At 47.5% G+C, this 17,897-nt stretch overlaps 6 protein-coding genes across 6 annotated transcripts; 3 read left to right on the top strand and 3 right to left on the bottom strand.

Annotated features, from left to right (window-relative positions):
• Positions 1-900: 900 nt before the first annotated feature.
• rglB (polysaccharide lyase family 4 protein) lies at positions 901-3,059 on the top strand (the record flags this gene model as incomplete). The annotated part of the gene is made up of 4 exons (XM_056878381.1): positions 901-1,558; positions 1,628-1,719; positions 1,780-1,794; positions 1,842-3,059. 4 exons carry the CDS (start codon positions 901-903, stop codon positions 3,057-3,059), a joined length of 1,983 nt encoding a protein of 660 aa, XP_056726961.1.
• A 585-nt stretch (positions 3,060-3,644) lies between these two features.
• On the bottom strand, positions 3,645-4,174 carry N7487_010650 (hydrophobin family protein; the record flags this gene model as incomplete). Its single annotated transcript, XM_056878380.1, has 3 exons — positions 3,645-3,701; positions 3,755-3,840; positions 3,895-4,174. The coding sequence occupies 3 exons, from the start codon at positions 4,172-4,174 to the stop codon at positions 3,645-3,647; spliced, it is 423 nt and encodes a 140-aa protein (XP_056726960.1).
• A 1,066-nt stretch (positions 4,175-5,240) lies between these two features.
• N7487_010649 (ferric reductase family protein) lies at positions 5,241-7,888 on the bottom strand (the record flags this gene model as incomplete). The annotated part of the gene is made up of 7 exons (XM_056878379.1): positions 5,241-6,339; positions 6,392-6,513; positions 6,574-6,626; positions 6,688-6,917; positions 6,972-7,313; positions 7,364-7,404; positions 7,463-7,888. 7 exons carry the CDS (start codon positions 7,886-7,888, stop codon positions 5,241-5,243), a joined length of 2,313 nt encoding a protein of 770 aa, XP_056726959.1.
• A 1,045-nt stretch (positions 7,889-8,933) lies between these two features.
• N7487_010648 (putative transcription regulator (RTG2)) lies at positions 8,934-10,819 on the top strand (the record flags this gene model as incomplete). Its single annotated transcript, XM_056878378.1, has 2 exons — positions 8,934-9,049; positions 9,130-10,819. The coding sequence occupies exons 1-2, from the start codon at positions 8,952-8,954 to the stop codon at positions 10,817-10,819; spliced, it is 1,788 nt and encodes a 595-aa protein (XP_056726958.1). The 5' UTR covers positions 8,934-8,951.
• A 421-nt stretch (positions 10,820-11,240) lies between these two features.
• N7487_010647 (sialidase family protein) lies at positions 11,241-12,980 on the bottom strand (the record flags this gene model as incomplete). The annotated part of the gene is made up of 1 exon (XM_056878377.1): positions 11,241-12,980. One exon carries the CDS (start codon positions 12,978-12,980, stop codon positions 11,241-11,243), a length of 1,740 nt encoding a protein of 579 aa, XP_056726957.1.
• Positions 12,981-14,237: 1,257 nt separating this feature from the next.
• Positions 14,238-17,006, top strand: N7487_010646 (uncharacterized protein; the record flags this gene model as incomplete). Its single annotated transcript, XM_056878376.1, has 10 exons — positions 14,238-14,325; positions 14,386-14,705; positions 14,734-15,008; positions 15,061-15,263; positions 15,314-15,472; positions 15,528-15,625; positions 15,692-16,024; positions 16,083-16,265; positions 16,316-16,891; positions 16,938-17,006. 10 exons carry the CDS (start codon positions 14,238-14,240, stop codon positions 17,004-17,006), a joined length of 2,304 nt encoding a protein of 767 aa, XP_056726956.1.
• Positions 17,007-17,897: the final 891 nt, after the last annotated feature.

Raw genomic sequence — 17,897 nt, 5'->3', positions numbered from 1 at the left:
GAATTGTAGATGGTCTCGTCGCCAATCGCAAGATAAACCAAAAATTGGCAAAAGTTTAGCAAAGATCCAAAAGATCCACTAAACACCAATATGTTTGATCACGGATCCCACAAAGAATGGGCCTGCTGGTGTACCAATGATTGTCATCAGAGTCCACTAGCCTAGCTTTTTCCCCCGATGCTCGGGTTCAGATAGCTCCGTTACTATACCACTTCCATTGTCAACAGGGGAGGAGGTCGGGACTCGGGAGCTCAATCAGCAGTTTTCAAGGCTGAGTGATGGGTTGGTGAGTGAGTGGTGGAGTGAATGATACAGATTAGTGTGAATAACGCATTGATCAAGATTCCAAGGTTAATAACGATCCTTTGGCAGACAGCTGGTTAGTTAAGCAAGCTGAAATTCATGCCTAAAGTCTCAGGCAACAAGATCGTCTTTTGACCTCCGGGCCTCTCATCCGTTTCTTTTTCCCATTTCTCTCATTTCTCTCCCCCAGTGTCTTGCCAAAAATTTTCACAAATGGGAATATCCCCTTTAATCTCCTTTAAGAACAGTCTCGGGTGAACGATGACCGAGCTATTTTTCCGTTCTCCGTCAACCCCCCGCATCCCCAGACTTCCCCATATAATCTCCCCCGGTGGGGTTAATGTGGAGAGAGTTTTCCCCATCTTAAACTTGAAGGTGATTGGTATGATTCATGACGGGATTTCCAATCCATTGGCGGATATCAAAATCCGTGTGCAGAGAGAAATGAAACTGAAATAAGACTGTTCTTTGTTTCCATATGCAGTCGGCTTGTTCGGGGCATTTATTTCCCGACATGTTGGAATCATTTATAAAGACAAGGTAGCAATTCATGACGACAACGGTTTCAAAAAAGCACACCAATTTCCAACACCCCACATGCGGGCTTCCTTTTTCACAGCCTTGACGGCGGGGGCTGCTGCTGCCACAGCGCTACACGTCGCAGAAAACCAGACCTACATCACCCTCGCCAATGATCGTCTCACGGCTGTTCTTCAGAAGAGTGTTGGCCAGATCGTTGATCTGACTCTCGATGGCCAGGACTTATTGGGCGCTCAGTCAGGATCCACGGGGATAGGGCCCTATCTTGACTGTTACTGTATCCCTTCGGGCTTCTACACAGCCGGTGCCACATCCGCGAGCATGGAGGTAGTCCAGGGTACAGATTCAACGGGGACCAAATATGGAGGCATGATTTTGAGTGACACATACACTCCCACGGGTCAGAAATTCCAACAGTACTGGTTCTTGCGTGATGGCGAGACTGGATTGCATATGTTCAGCCGATTGGCTTACCACAATGAGACCACACCTTACCTTCGCAACTTGCAGGAGTTTCGAACCTTGTTTCGTCCAAATAGTGATCTCTGGACACATCTGACGTCTAGCGAGATCCAGACCGCGCCCCTACCAAGCAAAGATGCCATTTCGAAGCAGATTGTCGTTCAAGATGCAACGTGGACATTCAACAACACGCCAGGCGATGCGTACTACACCCAGTTCTCTGAGTACTTTACTAAATATACATTCTCAAACCGTATGCTCGACATCCTGTGGTCTTCAGTTACTGATTATTACATTGGCTAAATCATATTCACCTTTTTAGAATGGAGAAACAACACTGTTCACGGTCTATACGCTGATGGCAGCACCTCAAATGGGGCAACATATGGAGCATGGCTAGTGATGAATACCAAGGTTGGTCATATTGGTCCAATCTTCACCAAGATCGAATTCCATTTAACAAATTTGTTCTAGGATACATATTATGGTGTAAGCGATATCGAGCACGGTGGGACACAGGAGCTGACATCTCTTAGGGGCCACTCCATTCTGACTTGACAGTGGACGGTATTGTGTATAATTATATAGTATCAAACCATCATGGAGAGGGTACGCCGAACATCACAAATGGATTTGATCGAACTTTCGGTCCGCAATTCTACCTCTTCAATGGCGGCAAGGGCTCGGCATCTCTGCAGGAACTGAGATCTGAGGCAGAAAAAATCGCAAATCCCCACTGGAACGCTGCATTCTATGATTCAATTGCAAAGCATGTCGTTGGATATGCTCCCTCAAGCCAACGAGGCAGTGTCAAGGGAACCGTGAAACTTCCCAAGGGTGCCGTTCGCCCAATTGCTATTCTCACTGTCGATGGCCAATACTTCCAAGATAATAGCGCCGTTCCAAGCTCCTATCAGTACTGGACGGATATCAATGCGGATGGAAGCTTCAGCATTGATCGGGTTAAAGAAGGGAAATACCGGCTCACAGTCTACGCAGAGGGCATTTTTGGTGACTTTGTACGCGATGGAATCACCATTCGTGCAGGAAAGCAGACTTCATTGCATGATATTTGGAACCAGGAGTCGGCAGGGACCGAAGTCTGGCGAATTGGGATTCCCGACAAGTCCTCAGGCGAGTTCCGACGTGGCAATGTGAGAGATCCAACCCATACGCTTCATCCTCCCGAGTATCTTATCTATTGGGGAGCTTATGACTGGCGGGCCGATTTCCCTGATGGTATCAACTACACTGTCGGTGTGAGCGACCCTGCGACCGATCTTAATTCTGCCCATTGGTCGGTCTTCGGGCCAACGGCGAATGATTCCCGCGTCGAGTATGACACGACAAACGACTGGAACATCCATTTCAAGCTCAACTCGAAACAACTGAACAAGCGTAAAACAGCCACATTAACGATACAATTAGCCGCCGCAAAGACTGCAGCAGGCAACACGGATGTGTGGAATCCCGTCGAGGAATACAACAATTTGTCACTAGAAAGCTATATCAACAATCAGGCGGATCCTTTGACTCTCATCGTTGGGTTCAATCAATCCAGCAGCTGTATTGTGCGATCTGCCGTAAGCTGTTACCAGGTTGGGTCAAGAATGGAGTTTCCTGCGGATTGGTTACATGTTGGAGACAATGTGTTGCGATTGCATTTACCTTTCAACGCAACGGATACAGAGACTGCCATTCTCCCGGCCACTGTTTATGTGCAATATGATGCTATCCGGCTAGAGCTCAATTAATATAGCTCTTTCATGACGTGCCGCGCTTTCAAAATCAATCAAATCAAACTCATATCCGTTCTTTACATCGGCCATGGTAGTAGGGTTTCATTGGGACTCTTGCCTCAATCGCTCAGCAAAACAATCCGTCCTACCTGAGATACTTTCTCACATTAAGTCTAATACATCAAATGGAATAATGGTCGAGAGAACTTTTTTCGGCCCACAGAGATGAATGAGTAGGATCAAGTTCCCTCTTTCGAGAACAATTCAGCCTGAAAGAGACTTTACACGGAATAAATTAAAACAAGGACCTTTTATCCTCAATAAAAATAAATACATATGGTTAAAAGCCCCAAAGACTGGTAACAAACGAAAGGCAAATGAATGGCAAAATCCGCTCTTGAGAACAGCGATCTCGCAAATTTGAGAACGCTGGCCTAACAAGACTGGATAACAGAGGCCCTTGAAGATGCAAGTGTACATATATGCTCCGTACTAGTATCCATTTTGAGCCTTCCTCGCAGAGACCGCCGTAATTAACAAGTTTGGTGGTTCTCGTTGATATTTCCATCGCGGAAAAGGCTGTACTCGACGAAATAAAATTTACAGAAGGCTGCCGAAGCTGACACAAGGGGCGGCAACACCGACGACGTTGCCGTTCTATTGAAATTAGTGACTCTGTTCCTCTTCTATGGTCTTGGGGGAGCACATACAGCCTGGGAGTTCGAGTTCTGGCAGCAGGCAACGTTCTGTTGGCAGTTCTTCTTGAGGAAGTCGGTCAGGCCAGCAGCACCAAGGACTATAACAGGGTCAGCCTCGCGCTTCAGTTCAGCTGAGTAGATATATCACTTACCAGAGACGGGGATGTCAAGCTGAGTGCAGCCCTGGCCAAGACCGAGACCCTCGCTACCAATGGCACCGAGGACGTTGGAAAGGACACCAATGTTGTTCTGGCTGATGCCCTCGCTCTTGTTGATCTTGTTGCAGCAAGACATCTTGGCACCATCACCACACTTGTTCACTGCATCCTCGACCTCGTTGCTGGAATGAGGAGCAACGCCGGCGGCAGAGCCCGAGCCAGGCAAGGCCATAGCGGTAGCAGCGAAAAGGAAGGCAGGGACAAAGAACTTCATTTTGATAGAGATTTTGAAGAAGTCGAAAAGCGATTGAAGAAGGTTGGTAGATTGAGAGAGAGTGGAAGGCTTTGAAGACGAGAAAGTTGAATAATGGATGAAGAACGATCACTGTAAAGGTCATGCCTTTTATAGCTTTTCTGGTTCTCCTTTTGCCCCCTCGCTTTTTCCCTTGATGCTTCTAAGGTAAAAAAACCCCTCGATTGTCTCCCAGCATCTAAGCTCCTAACACTGCAGGGAAGTGGATGCCCCGATGAATTATTGTTTTCAACCAGCAGAGTAGGGCTTGGCCAACATAGATTATCGACTTTCAGGCAATCCATCCTCAAAGATAGGCGTGTACTCCGGATATGGAGTATGTATGAATGTGTATAAATTTTCCCCTGCCGATCAACGGACCCTGCCGGTATGTTCCCCAGACGCTAACGGGAGGGATGCGCATAGGTGCATATTGAGGTCGGGGCAACCTAAAAGTCGGGGTCACTAGTTTTGATCTTCGGCATTTGGAGTAGCGTCATTTGATTTTTGGCTTATGACCCTGCGTGTGACGTCTCGGTTCTTCCGGGGAGTAGATGGCTCAGTTGATGAATCTGATTCATCACTTCCCCAACACATCGATCTTGTTCGTTTTGTTGGGTGAATTGTTTGTTTGATGTTCCATTCCCCATATTTTTTTTTGGACAATTGACAGATCAATTTAACACTGTTGGTTCCGATTTAAAAATCGATAGTCGCAGGCATGGCGCAGGAATCTCCTGCGTTGTGCATGATACACCCTTGTCAGCCACCAACAACCCCGGGGCCACAACTGCTTCCCCAGATAGGTAGGTCAAATCACAACTCAGTGATCTCTCGAGTCTAGAGAAACCCATTGGCGGAAACCTAAAGCCATCAAACCCCTGTCTGGAGTCGCCACATACAACAGTACGGGCAAAGTATTCTATACATGCATATCTAACAATGAAGAGGTCAATTTCTGACCTTAGAAGTATCTACACAGTTCATCAGTATACGCATGGTGCATGGCGTCGTATATCCATCACCAAGTTCCCATATGGCCCCTTTCCTACCACGTAAAAGACTCCTCCACAAATTTAATAGAGCGGTAGCCTTGTCGCATTGCAAGATGTGTGGCGGCGCGTGCTTCATCCGCCATTTTGGATGGCCCACATACAAGGATCGCCAGGCTAGTACCAGCTGAACATGCATCACACGCCCGGCTCATGATCAGGGATTGGAGGTGGGGTCGACCCGACTGGATATCGACTCCAAACTCGGTAGAATATTCACTGGATGCGGTGGAATCACGCGTAGCGTAGAAGGAGGCATTGAAGTCCTCCCGTTTAAGGGCGTATTTCAACTCCCGGCGAGAGACATCTTGAATGAACGCTGCCTGTTTAGTGGTCCAAACAAGCTCCATGTCTCGTACTCTTGTTTTCTCATTCTCAAGCCTTCCGTCCCAATCTTCACCAGACCGGCGGAGATGATCTTGAATATAAGGCACAGCCGACGCTATTCCTGTCCCACCAACGATGATCAAGACTGATTCATACCTCCACAGTGGAAAGGTTTCTCCATAGGGTCCTTCAAGAAGAATGGTTGTTTCGCTTGTCTTCTCTGGTGAGCTCAGACATTGCTGGCGCAACTGTTTAGTCCAACCATCATACGGGCGGACCCAGAAAGTCAATTTCAACTTCAATTCTTCTTCACGAAGAGTGCCGCTTTCTGAGTTGCCTTGATAATCTCGGTCGGAGGTACCACCTGCAAGAAGTGGCACATTCGAAACATCGAGCGAGTTGATCGGCTTTCGCTCAGATTTTGGTACCAATAACGTCTGATCCCCTATTTCGTAAGACCAAGCTCCAATGGTAAACGGATGACTCTCCCAGCCGGTAAGCCGGAATGGCTGGTATAGGAAGTAGTACTGTCCTGGTGAAGGTTGTAGCGAAGGTATCCCTGGTGTGACCTCCAATCGCACCACGTCGGCCGTTTCGTCGTAAACCATGCGGCTCGCAGAGACCTTCACAAGGCTTTTGTTCGAAATGCTCACGTGAAGGTTGCAGTAGCACAACCGCACAATTCGGAGGAAGCGATCAATGACCCATATAGCTACGGAGGGCCACAGGTACTTCCAGTACTCGTTGCCTTCAAATACAATCGTGTGGCTGCCAAATGTTAGAAATATGTGGGAAGGTTTGGTCAGGGGTAAGTACTCACTAGAAGCACGCAACAATAGTGAGAACCGAAAGCACGACATGAGCAATCAAGAAGAGCTCATATGTCGCGATGCGAATCCGATCCAATGAGGTGATCAACAGCAGGATCATCACGAATGTGCCCTAATATGACGCGAGCATTAGAGATCGATCAACTTCAGATCAGCCAGATTGGAAGCCTACCAAAATACCCCATAGAACATAGGTCTTGGACATGCCCCTCCAAGCTTTGCCCGCTGCAATTTTCAACTGTAAGTATTCTGGCTTAAATTGAAAAGTCAAGCGGCCAGGACTTACTTTGAATAAACATGACAACGTAAAGGATAGAGTGCACTATTGCCTGTACTGTAGCCACCCGAGCCACATGACGATGGAATATATTGAATGACGCAAAGCTCCATCCAGTGGCCCACAGGAAAATATTATTCCGTCCCCCAAAGAGCCATAAAAGGGGCAAATTCGCAAATGACATGATCCCAGTACGGTCTGCAGAATAACGCAGGATCTGGCTCGTGACATCAGGCCAACTTGACTATCTGTCAGCATTTTCCACATCGCACTCCCACTGGCTCGGTACGTACTAAATATTTCCAGGAAAAGTGTGATACCCCACGACACTCAATACGATGCTGATTATCCAAAATCCCACGACTATAAGCGCCTCAACTCTGGTGGAAAATGTGAAGCCTAGCAAGTGTCGACCATGTGTTGTTGCTAAAGGCGCTGGAATCATCAGGTGAGTCTGGATCCAGTGAAGAGATGCCCCCACCAACGGGATATTTTCTAACGACTTTATAAGAGGATACACATTGGATTCGAGTACACGTTCTGCACGGCGTTGTCGGCGGTGGAATAGCCAATCACTCAGGCGATAGGCCATCCCCAGTGACAATATGCCACCCCAATATGCATAGCCGGCGTAACTGAATAGTCAGTATATGGATTATTCCCTTGCCAGCTTGAGCAAACTTACCCAAATGCATGATGTGACCAAGTTTCAAATTCCCAAGATTTCTAGGACGTCAATAAGCTTTAGTACTGTTATATTCCTAGGTACTCCAGCGGGTCTCACAAGTGTATTGAACATTAGGTCAAAGTAAGATGCAGAAAGAAGGACAGGCGCATCCACCGGTTCGCCCCGGGACAACTCTTGATAGTCAACCCTTTTCATGTTCGCTATCGCATCCTCTGTCAGATTTTCGGCGACGGCTTCTTTCGGCAACAGCTTTAGGTGCCCAAATTCTTGACACTGCTCAGCCAGCTGGGTCAGGCCTACGGCCCGCTCCCACTCATTGCAATATATTTCGGATGCAGCGTATATCGATGCAACTTTGAGCGGATTCTGGCATTGCGATTCCCATTTCCCTTTGCCCGCTATGGGAATTCCAGCAAAAGATATGTAGTTGTATGCTGTATAGACAGCTGTCACACACAGCTCGTCCTGGGAGTTGGCCCAGACACCATGGGCAAGTGCTATTACCAACCAACGGAGCAACATGATGAGTCCCCAGATCGCAGGCCGGTCTGGGGGTGAGAGGAAACGGTGGAAGAGGAAACGCGGAGCACCGGCTGTAAACCGATAATCGCACTAATCAGGTGGACCCATGTGGATCAGCGAAGTCTCTGAGCCGTTGGACCCTTGGATTTTGTCGGGCAAAAATTCCCAAGGAGACCAGAAGAAATGGTTTGGATTATAATACAAAGTTTCCCAATAGAACTAGAAAGAAAGAAGAAAGGAAAAAAGAGAGACCGAGTGAATGTGTGGGGAATTTCGGAATCCCAAAACTTGGACGTCTTATCTGATCTGATTGATTAGACAACAGCCACGTGACACCATGATTGGCTTAGCCCATTTCAGTCGGAATTTCAAGTGAACAGCCGTATATTTACTATTTACCGAGTACTCTGTTGGCATTGAATTTTGCTTTAAAGTGGTTTAAATACATATTTATTCTACTTGTTAAATGTGTTTATTATCTTTTTCAGTTGTATAAATTTGCATATACGTTGATAATTTTGGAGATATATATTTAACTATTGAGGGGGCACAAAGTCAGCAAATGCAATACCAGTCAAAGGTTGACCACTGAAGCTTTCGTAGCAGAACTCCCCAATAACTTATTTGCGTACATCGTGTCCCAAATCTGAAATTAAATCAGAGAATCTTGAAATAAATTGACTACGAAAATAGATCATGTGATTTGCGATGTAAAGCCTTGACACCTAAGGCCGAAATTAACTGCTCGCTCCCAAGAAGAACTCCATTATCCTGGGTACTCGATATATCCGGCAACAATCGATTTAAATGGACATAGAAGATACTGGGATGAAATATGCTTTTTAAAGACCTAACGTCAGAATTATTTTTGAACAAACATAATGTACTTGAATGCCACTCCATATATACAACACATCTGTCCACCATTATGCGGCAGAACAGTGGGCGGTCGAGAATGATGATGTCACGCAGAGGGGGTTTTTCCACCTGAGCAGAGAGCTAGTTATAGCTGAAGCCCAGCAGATGTACAACGTACACCGAGCAAATTCAACTGGTCGCCTTAATGGGAGGAGGAAGCCAAATCCCAACAATGAATGGCCAAAGGGTGCCGTCTGATCCAGGGCAGAATGTATACCTTCACGCGGTGGTCGATTTGGGCAGGTAGGCAGACAAAATCTACCTTTTCGTTGCGCTTTCAATGTGCCCGAGTAAAAACTGTTCACTGATTCAATGCATCACAGCAATGGTATCCGTTGTTCGATCTCAGACCTCTCACCCCCAACCACCCGTATCATCCCTACTGTGCATTTTCATCGGGTCAACGTCTCGCTTTACGAGGCTCAGATGGACCCCGACTCAGGCAACCGAATCCCCATTCCACAGCATGTCATTGACCGAATCGTCAGTGCCATAGTTCGTTTTCAGATCGTCTGCGTGGAGATTGGAGTTCCTGCTCAGAATATTCGGATCATCGCCACCGAAGCAACTCGAACTGCTATCAATGCTTCTGAGTTCATCGGCGCCATCCACCACAAAACCGGGATTTCTGTGAAGGCATTACGAAAGGAGGAGGAGGGAATCATCGGAGCATGGGGTATTGCCAGCAGCTTTTCGGATGTGGAGGGGCTCGCCCTTGATTTGGGGGGCGGGAGCATGCAGATGACTTGGATCACGTCGCATGCGGGCAACGTGCATATGAGTTCCCAAGGATCAGTCAGCTTTCCCTATGGAGCAGCTGCATTGACCCAGAAACTGGCAAACTTAAAACGGGGCAAAAATAAAGAGGAAGCACACAAAGCCCGGGAGCAGTTCCGCGAGGAAATGGCCGGCAACTTCCGCGCCGCTTTTGACACCCTCAATGTTCCTGAACACCTCGTTCAAAGGGCGCGAGAGCAAGGGGGATTTCCTCTATACCTCTCAGGGGGAGGATTTCGTGGATGGGGCTACCTTCTGCTGTACCTGCACCAGACGAAAGGCCAAAGTTATCCTATTTCGATTATTAATGGGTATTCTGCACCTAAGAAAGACTTCGAGGACACAGAAGCTCTCAAAGAGGTGGCTCGGACGGCACACGAAATCTTCCGGGTCTCCGACCGGCGACGGAAGCAAGTGCCTTCGGTGGCGTTCTTAGTCAAGACCCTGGCTGAATCGTTACCACATGGAATTAAAGAGGCCCATTTCTGCCAGGGTGGAGTACGGGAAGGAGTGCTGTTCCGTGAGATGCTCCCGGTTATCCGCCAGCAGGATCCCTTGGAGGTTGCCACGGCCCGTTATGCCCCCTCGTCGGCTGAGGCGCTGGCCGCTTTAATGTTGGCGGCCCTCCCTCGACCATCCGTTAGCCGATCGTTCCCGTCTTCCATCACTCTTCACCTGATTCAAGCTTTTGCCAATGCCCTCTATTACCACGCCACAATGTCCAAAGAACTCTCTTCTAGTGCCGCACTATATAGCACTAGCACTGGGATCCTAGCCTCCACGCATGGTATTCCACATGCCCACCGTGCTCTTTTGGCACTGATGCTCCAGGAGCGCTACGGTGGAGAGTTGCCGCCCAGAGACAGGGATTTGAAGACTCACCTTCAGGGAATTTTGACACCGGAGGAGGTTTGGTGGACCCGTTACCTCGGAAAGGTCGGCCTTGTCCTAAGCCAGCTCTACCCAACCGGGTCTATCGACACCTCCAAGCCTCGGATTATTCCCTCGGCGGAATGGAAGAATGGGTTAGGGAAGAGAGGTGAGAAAGAAGGCCTCGACTTGACAATTGCCATTCAAGAAGTTGCATATGACCCGTCTCACCTGAAAGAAGAGCTCGAAAATGACGTGCAGAAGATCCAAAAGGTCGGAAAGCGGAAGAATTGGATTGGTGGACGAAATGGCTGGGGTATCAAAGTGCGTGTCTCAGTGGTAGAAGAAGATTTATTGGCCCGGTGAGTGGAAAAGCACATGACGTGGAGTTGGCCCATTATCTTTTACATACTGCTAGGATTTCGATTGGCATCCCTGTGACCATGGAATCATTCCAGTCCATACGGTTGGTTAACGAAGAGGCCTTGATAATAGCTTTAAAGACTAGACAGATTACGGGCGCCGCGACTGATATCTTCCTATATAAACCCACCGGCCCGGAGAATAACGTCATACTCCAAAACCATACGTTAGAAGCTCATGTTTGACCAGAAGTGTTTTGCTAAAGTGTAGATTATGGTAGAAAAAAGTAGCTTCACACAAATACTTTGTACAATATGTAGGTGTATTGATTAACACTGCAGGCTCTAGCCATTCGCACACTCTAGCCATTCGCACACTAGAGGTTTGTGATCACCGTGTATACTCGCATACCCAGGCTCATAGTTCAAGTCACACTTTTAATTTGAACATTGCTGAAACCACCACTGCCGTAGCTGCCAAACAATCCCGCCATACCCCGTCCCAAGCCATCATCGGTGACGGAGAAGCTCGTCTTTGCACCTCCACTTCCGGTCACGGTGGAAACAAGGGTCGCAGACTTCACTGAAAGAGATAGGTGGTATTTTTGATTTGCCTTGATGCCACCAGGAACAGGCTTTGAGCTCAAAGTAGTTGCTCCTTTATCACCCACCCGATACAAGGCGAAGTCGCCTCGGTTGATATCAATTGCAGCGGTATATCTTGTGATGTTATTGGGAGCAGTATATAGATGAGATGCCCGCGCCAGGAGACCCACTACGCCGGATGAACTCGTCACGATAGCATCTGCGCTGATCTCGTAGTCTGTCCATCCCGACGAACCGGTGAGAACAATCGTGGCTGGATCGGTAACGGGTGGAAACTTGTACTGATCATCTGAAACGGACCAGATCCCGTCGAAGTCAATCCACCCAGCATCACCGGTGACCGGAAAGTCAGAGTTATATGGTAGAATTCCGATGGCCGCTGCGCCAGTGCTTTGTTCGCATTGTTCACCCTGAGGAGCCGGTGTCTTCGCGGAATACAAAACTGTTCCATTTGGCAATGGCAACAAGTTGGGACTGTAATTAACGTTGCAGTTATTTGCCTTCGGAACATGCCAAGGTGCTGATGCCCAGTGCCAATCGCCACTGCCGTGATCCAGATTAATATGGACGGCATGCCGATCTTCAACGAGATAAGGAGGCTTGTCGAAGTAGGGAGCATTGGAGACCCGCCGTTTTGACTGGCTAGATACGATCAACTGCTTCCCCACAGGATCCCAGATACTATAGGGGCTCCCGTACGCTTTGACGCCGTCAGGCGAAGAAACAAGCACCCCCTCGTCACTTGCATCCCACGTTACGCCGTCTTTGGATGTTTTCCCATGAACGGGGCAAGGCTTTGGATAGTTTCGGGTATCGCACCACTCATAACTCATGAAATACTCTCCATTATCCATTTTGGCGACGGTCGCCATTCCAGGCCGGAAGGTCTGTTTCGAGCCAACGACGATATCCGTGGCATTGCCCCAGGTGTCACCACCGTCTGTGGAGACAACCTCGACTAACTTTTGAGAATGAACTTCATTTTTGCGTTCATCCGAAAAAACCGCAACGAGGTTACTCTGGCTATCCAAGAACAAAAATGGCTCCCAAATACCGTGGGAACCGTTCACATTGCCGGGAGCCCACCCCTTCTGCCAAACGCCCACTGGATCCCATGTCTTGCCATGATCTGTAGATCGCCAGGAATAAAAGTCGGTGGCATTGGGGCCTTGCAAATTTCCAACCAAGAGGATGGTACCTTCGGCATACTTCCCAAGTTGCCGGGGGAACTCGAAGAGGAACGGTTGGTAGTATTTCTCAGTGGGAAGGTCACCAGAGGCGGTCACAATTTTCAATGTGTCCCATGTTGTGCCGTTATCGATGCTCTCCCGAATAATATAATTACTCGGCATAAAATCGGTGTACCAGTGCTCAAAAGTAGCGAGGAGCTTGCCATTTGCGCTACCTGCATGCTGGAGCTCGATTACTCGCGAATATCCAACTGCTTCATCATTTTGCGCAGGTTGCCAGAGCGAATCGTGGGCTGCAAGGGTGGGTTTCGCAAACAGTACGGCTAGTGGAATGAGGGTGCGTGCTGTGATGCCACTCAATTTGGCCATAGTGAGTCAGGCCAGTCTGTGAAGAAGAATTGGATGCAAAATCTTCATTCTTCCGATCCTTCCGCGACTATTTATCAGTCGCCCTGTTTAGAAATTTCCAGTATGTTAGGCTTCCCAGATCATCCCCATTGGGTGTAGATCGACATCTGTGTCAATGTGATAATGCTAAGTGTGATGAGGCGGTTTTAAGTCTGGAGGCCTAATATTCAAGCATCAAGCGGTAATGCAGCATGCTGTGAAGAAAATGTTTATGTTTCATTACTTAGGGACAATTTCGGCTCAAATGGAAGACCCTTGCACATGTCAATCCGTGGCAGATTTTCTCGGGTCAGCCTATAAGAACGACGTATTACTTGGTCTAATGGGGCGCCTGATAATGGGTGCCTGATAATGGGGCTGTGTTGGGTTTGCAAAGAATATAAGGATGAAGAAGGGTGCATAGTTAAATCACAGTATTAGAAATTGGATGAGAATAGTTTTGTAGGTGAAAAACAAAGAGGGCTGGTAGAGTTGACGTTGTTCTTTAAAACTCTATGGTTTCTGTGAACTGCTCACGCGTCTGCGAAACAATAAGATCTCCCATACCGAGTTCGGTTTTATGCCTCGCTGTACGATTAGAATTGTCTCACGAGTACGCATGGGAGAATATGCCTATGAACATCTATGAATATCCATTAACTAGATCCATGATTTTGCTGTGTCTCGGGAAAAGTCGGAAATAGTCTCACCTACTACCTAGATGCGTGGAGTTGTGGGTTTCTCAACCCGGTCATGCCGATGGAAAATGGGGTTATCTGCAAAGCTTGTTTCCCAAAATCCCATGGCCAAGCTCAGAAGACAACCTTCCAAGGTTTGGCTGGGATATAATTTCGATTGATCACTGATAACCTACAACATCGGTACATGCCTAGGTACATATCTAGGTAGGTACATGGGTAATATACCTTGAAAAGAAATAAACGGAAAAAAAAAAACAATCTTAAAAGAGACTGGAACTTCTAGGCAGACAAATAAAAAAAAGGATTCGGTGGACCCGGGATCTCCCCTGACAGCCCTATAGGGCTGAGAACCATGGATATTCCCAGGTGTTTTTTTTTTTTCCCACGGATTCAATCCGAGGTTGCATCCGGATTACACGTTCTTTCTATTTCTATTTCTATTCATCTTATCTGATAATTCCTCCCAATTTATCTGATCCTTTTATCTGATCTTTTCCTCTACTCCTTTTTTTTCCCTTCCTCATGTCCCTACTTCATCATGGAGGCTAACGAGAACAAAGACATTAATGTCCTGGAGAAATCTATTCGAGAAAAAGAAGTCCAAGATGGAAACCATGCTGATTCCGGTAAGCCCGATGTTGACTTTTTCCCTGCCTGTTCGTTTTGAGGTTCTCATATCACTACAGATGCAGATTCACAGACCGAAATCTTGCGGGCTGCTGGTATAGGCATAGCCAAAGATGATCCTACTGAGCCCGTTCTCACTCTACGTATGTGGGTGTTAGGAATTGGCTTTTGTATGATCGTTAGCGGGTTGAACACACTTTACACGCTCCGTACACCTTCTTTGACAATTTCGGGCTCAGTGGTACTTTTTTTGGCTTATCCTCTGGGAAAGCTTTGGGAGAAAGCCATCCCAAACTGGGCCGTTCCACTAGGGCGATTTGCATTTGATCTCAATCCGGGCCCTTTTAATACAAAGGCAAGTTCTCTGGAAAAGCTCATAGTAATCAGTCTAACAATGATGGCTACAGGAGCACGTCTTGATCTACATAATGTCCAACCTCAGTATTTACGTTCGTCTCGGGGCTGATGTTCTGACAGAGCAGCAAATGTTCTACGGCTACAAGGCAGGATGGGGATTCCAAATTCTCATTACGTTCTCCACATTCCTCATCGGGTTCTGTCTTGCTGGGCTATTCCGGGCGATCGTAGTCGTTCCCCGAGAGCTGATCTGGCCTGGAGTTCTGGGGGTTACTGCGTTGACCTCAACCCTGCACCATGTCAACCAGGAACAAGTGCAAGTGCGGTAAGCCCCCTGGATTTGTTTACCTCAATACAATGGATCTGATGGATGGTAGTTATAATACTTGGAAAATGTCTCGCTATGCCTTCTTCACTATTACATTTTGCGTCTCGTTCTGCTGGTACTGGTTCCCAGACTTCATCTTCCCGGCACTTGGCTATTTCAGCTTTCCGTGCTGGATTAAGCCTGAGAGCAAGGTAGTCAACCAGGTCTTCGGGATGAGTTCCGGAATGGGACTGTTACCGATTACCTTTGATTGTGAGTGTCACGACTTTGCAAGTTAACTACCGTGCTGACGGGGCCCATAGGGAGCCAAATATCTTACGTTGGGTCTCCCTTGCTCATCCCCTCGTGGGCAGTTCTCAATGTCTTCATTTCCCTGGTGTTCTGGATTTGGGTTGTGGCTGTGGCTCTTTACTATACCAATGTTTGGAACACAGCCTACCTGCCTTTTCAAAGCTCCCAAGGTACATCCCTCTCGTTCAAGCTCTTGGGGCCCCCACATCTGACTTGTGCAAACAGTATTCGACAATACTGGAAATGTTTACAAAGTCAAAAAGATTGTCAATGCAGCTTCGGGCTACAAGCTCGATGTCAAGAAGTATCTGGCTTATTCACCGGTATTGTTGCATGTTCTATAAAATCAAAAAGCTTGCCACTCAGCTAACTTACAGGGAAAAAATTAGGTCTATATGCCAGTTACGTACGCGTTGAACATGTTTGGGCTATCGTTTGCGACTCTAAGCGCTCTCCTTGTTTGGGTCGTCCTTGAAAAGCGTCATATCATGGCCGATGCAGCCAGAAGAGTGCCTCGGCTGGTTCTGGATTCCCTTCCCGGTCGTTCCAGGGCATACAGCGAGGACGAGAGAGGAGACCCAGATGTGCCCTTGTGGTGGTACTTGGTTGCATGCGTCTTAGCCTTGTTTATGTCAATGTTCGCCGTTGAGTGGTGGAACGTCGAACTGAGATGGTACGGTGTTTTGCTGGCATGTGCTGTGGCACTGGTGTTCTATCCTGCGGTGAGTCTACCCAATGTACCGATTTGCACATTTGCTACGTCTCTCTGACCAATCCTAGTTGGCTTTGGTCTATGCCACTTCTAACCTCAAGATCAATATCGACATTTTCTGCCGTATCATGGCTGGCTTCGTGTTTGAGGGCAAGGTCCTGGCCAATATCTGGTTCTTTGACATCGGATACATCACGACCATCAAGGGTCTTTACTTTGCCCAAGATATGAAACTAGCTTACTATTGTCATGTATGCCCTCATCCTTTTTACTATAGTTAAACCATGCTAATACTCCGAAGATCCCTCAACGAAAATTGTTCTTGGTTCAATGCGTCGGAATGCTGGTCGGCACTCTCTCCTCACTGGGTGTCCTTAACTGGGCCATGAATCACATCACCGGCATCTGCACTAGCACTGCTGTGAATGGCTTCAGTTGTCCTTACAGCAGAACCCACTTCAATACTTCATTGATCTGGGGCGCAGTGGGCCCCCGTCGCTACTTCTCGAACCAAATTGGATACTCCGCTTTGCTTTATTTCTTCATCATCGGTGCCATTTTACCCATTCCCGTCTATTACCTGACCCGCCGATACCCCAAGTCGCTGTGGAGAAGGGTTCATGTTCCCCTATTCCTCGGCGGCCTGAACTACCTGCCCCCTGCGACCGGAATGAATTACGGCAGTTGGGCAGTTGTCGGGCTCACCTTTGGCTGGCTCGTTCGAAGGCGCCTGCATAGCTGGTGGAGTAAGTATAACTTTGTGCTAAGCTCTGCCATGGACTCATCTGTGGGAATCGCTGGTGCCTTGATTTTCTTGACAATTTATTTCACGGGAGCCAGCAAACATTTCAAGTGGTGGGGAACAGATGTTCACAAGGTGTGTTTGGGCTCTCTTGCATTCACCCACTCATACTGACTAATAGCAGAACACTTGCGACTGGAAAGGCTGTGCACATCTTTCTCTACCAAAGGGTGAAATATTCGGCATGTAGAATCCCATGTCTTCATGTGTCGTCTACCTAAGATGTATCCATGTCTCTGATCGGTGCTTCGATTGAGAGTATGCGAAAGATGGGCGCTTTGCGCCTAGTTATCTGTTAATCTGATCGTATGGGGAATCTTTGTTTTGTTGACAAGCATTGATAAGACCAGTCCACTCTTAACAGCCGGACAGACAGCGCAACGAGAGAATGAGCCTATAATATAAAATAATTTCCTTCCAGTTCCCTCGAGGCTGGAACATTCATTGAATCTTTCAAGTGGTATGGAATTTGTGGTATTTGTAGTATCTTCGGTATTTTTAAGTGGGTCCAATACGAAAGCCGCCGATGTCGGGAACGATTGATTAGATCAGCCCGATTGATTAGATTTGCGAGGTCGGCACATTCGCATAATAAATGGTTGATAGGATGGTGTATTTTGAAGTGAGTAGAATATTAACAAAGCTGAACATTGAATCATTACATTATGCACGCCATGACAGGTCTTCTAGGGCTGCAGTACCTGGCAGAGACGGTCCAGGTTATGTGTGGCCCACCTGGGCACTGTCCCTCGTCTTCCGAAAAGCGAACACTACTCCGTACAACTTTAGGAATGGCGAGACCTGCCAAGCGTCAGTGCCTGCAATTATTCACGCCCACTCGGAAGAGTGTCCCGAGCTGCCAAAATATTACCTACTTTGTACATTGTAGACAATGGGCTCCACTCGACATCTTCCCAACTGATTGATAAACCCCTGTCATTACTCCGTAGATTCTGCAGGCAAATTATGTATCAGATCCTGAGTGGGGTCCAATGCCACGAGGATGTAATTTTTTTTCTTCAATGCCGGTTAGACTTTGACAACCAATCCTTAGACTATACTACCGTGACGGGAAACTTAC

Source organism: Penicillium crustosum (genome assembly GCF_028827405.1).
Source record: "Penicillium crustosum strain IBT 35664 chromosome Unknown utg000004l_segment0_segment0, whole genome shotgun sequence".
Classification (NCBI taxonomy): domain Eukaryota; kingdom Fungi; phylum Ascomycota; class Eurotiomycetes; order Eurotiales; family Aspergillaceae; genus Penicillium; species Penicillium crustosum.
Note: the sequence above shows the minus strand (reverse complement) of the source record. Positions and strands in the feature narration are given on the sequence as shown.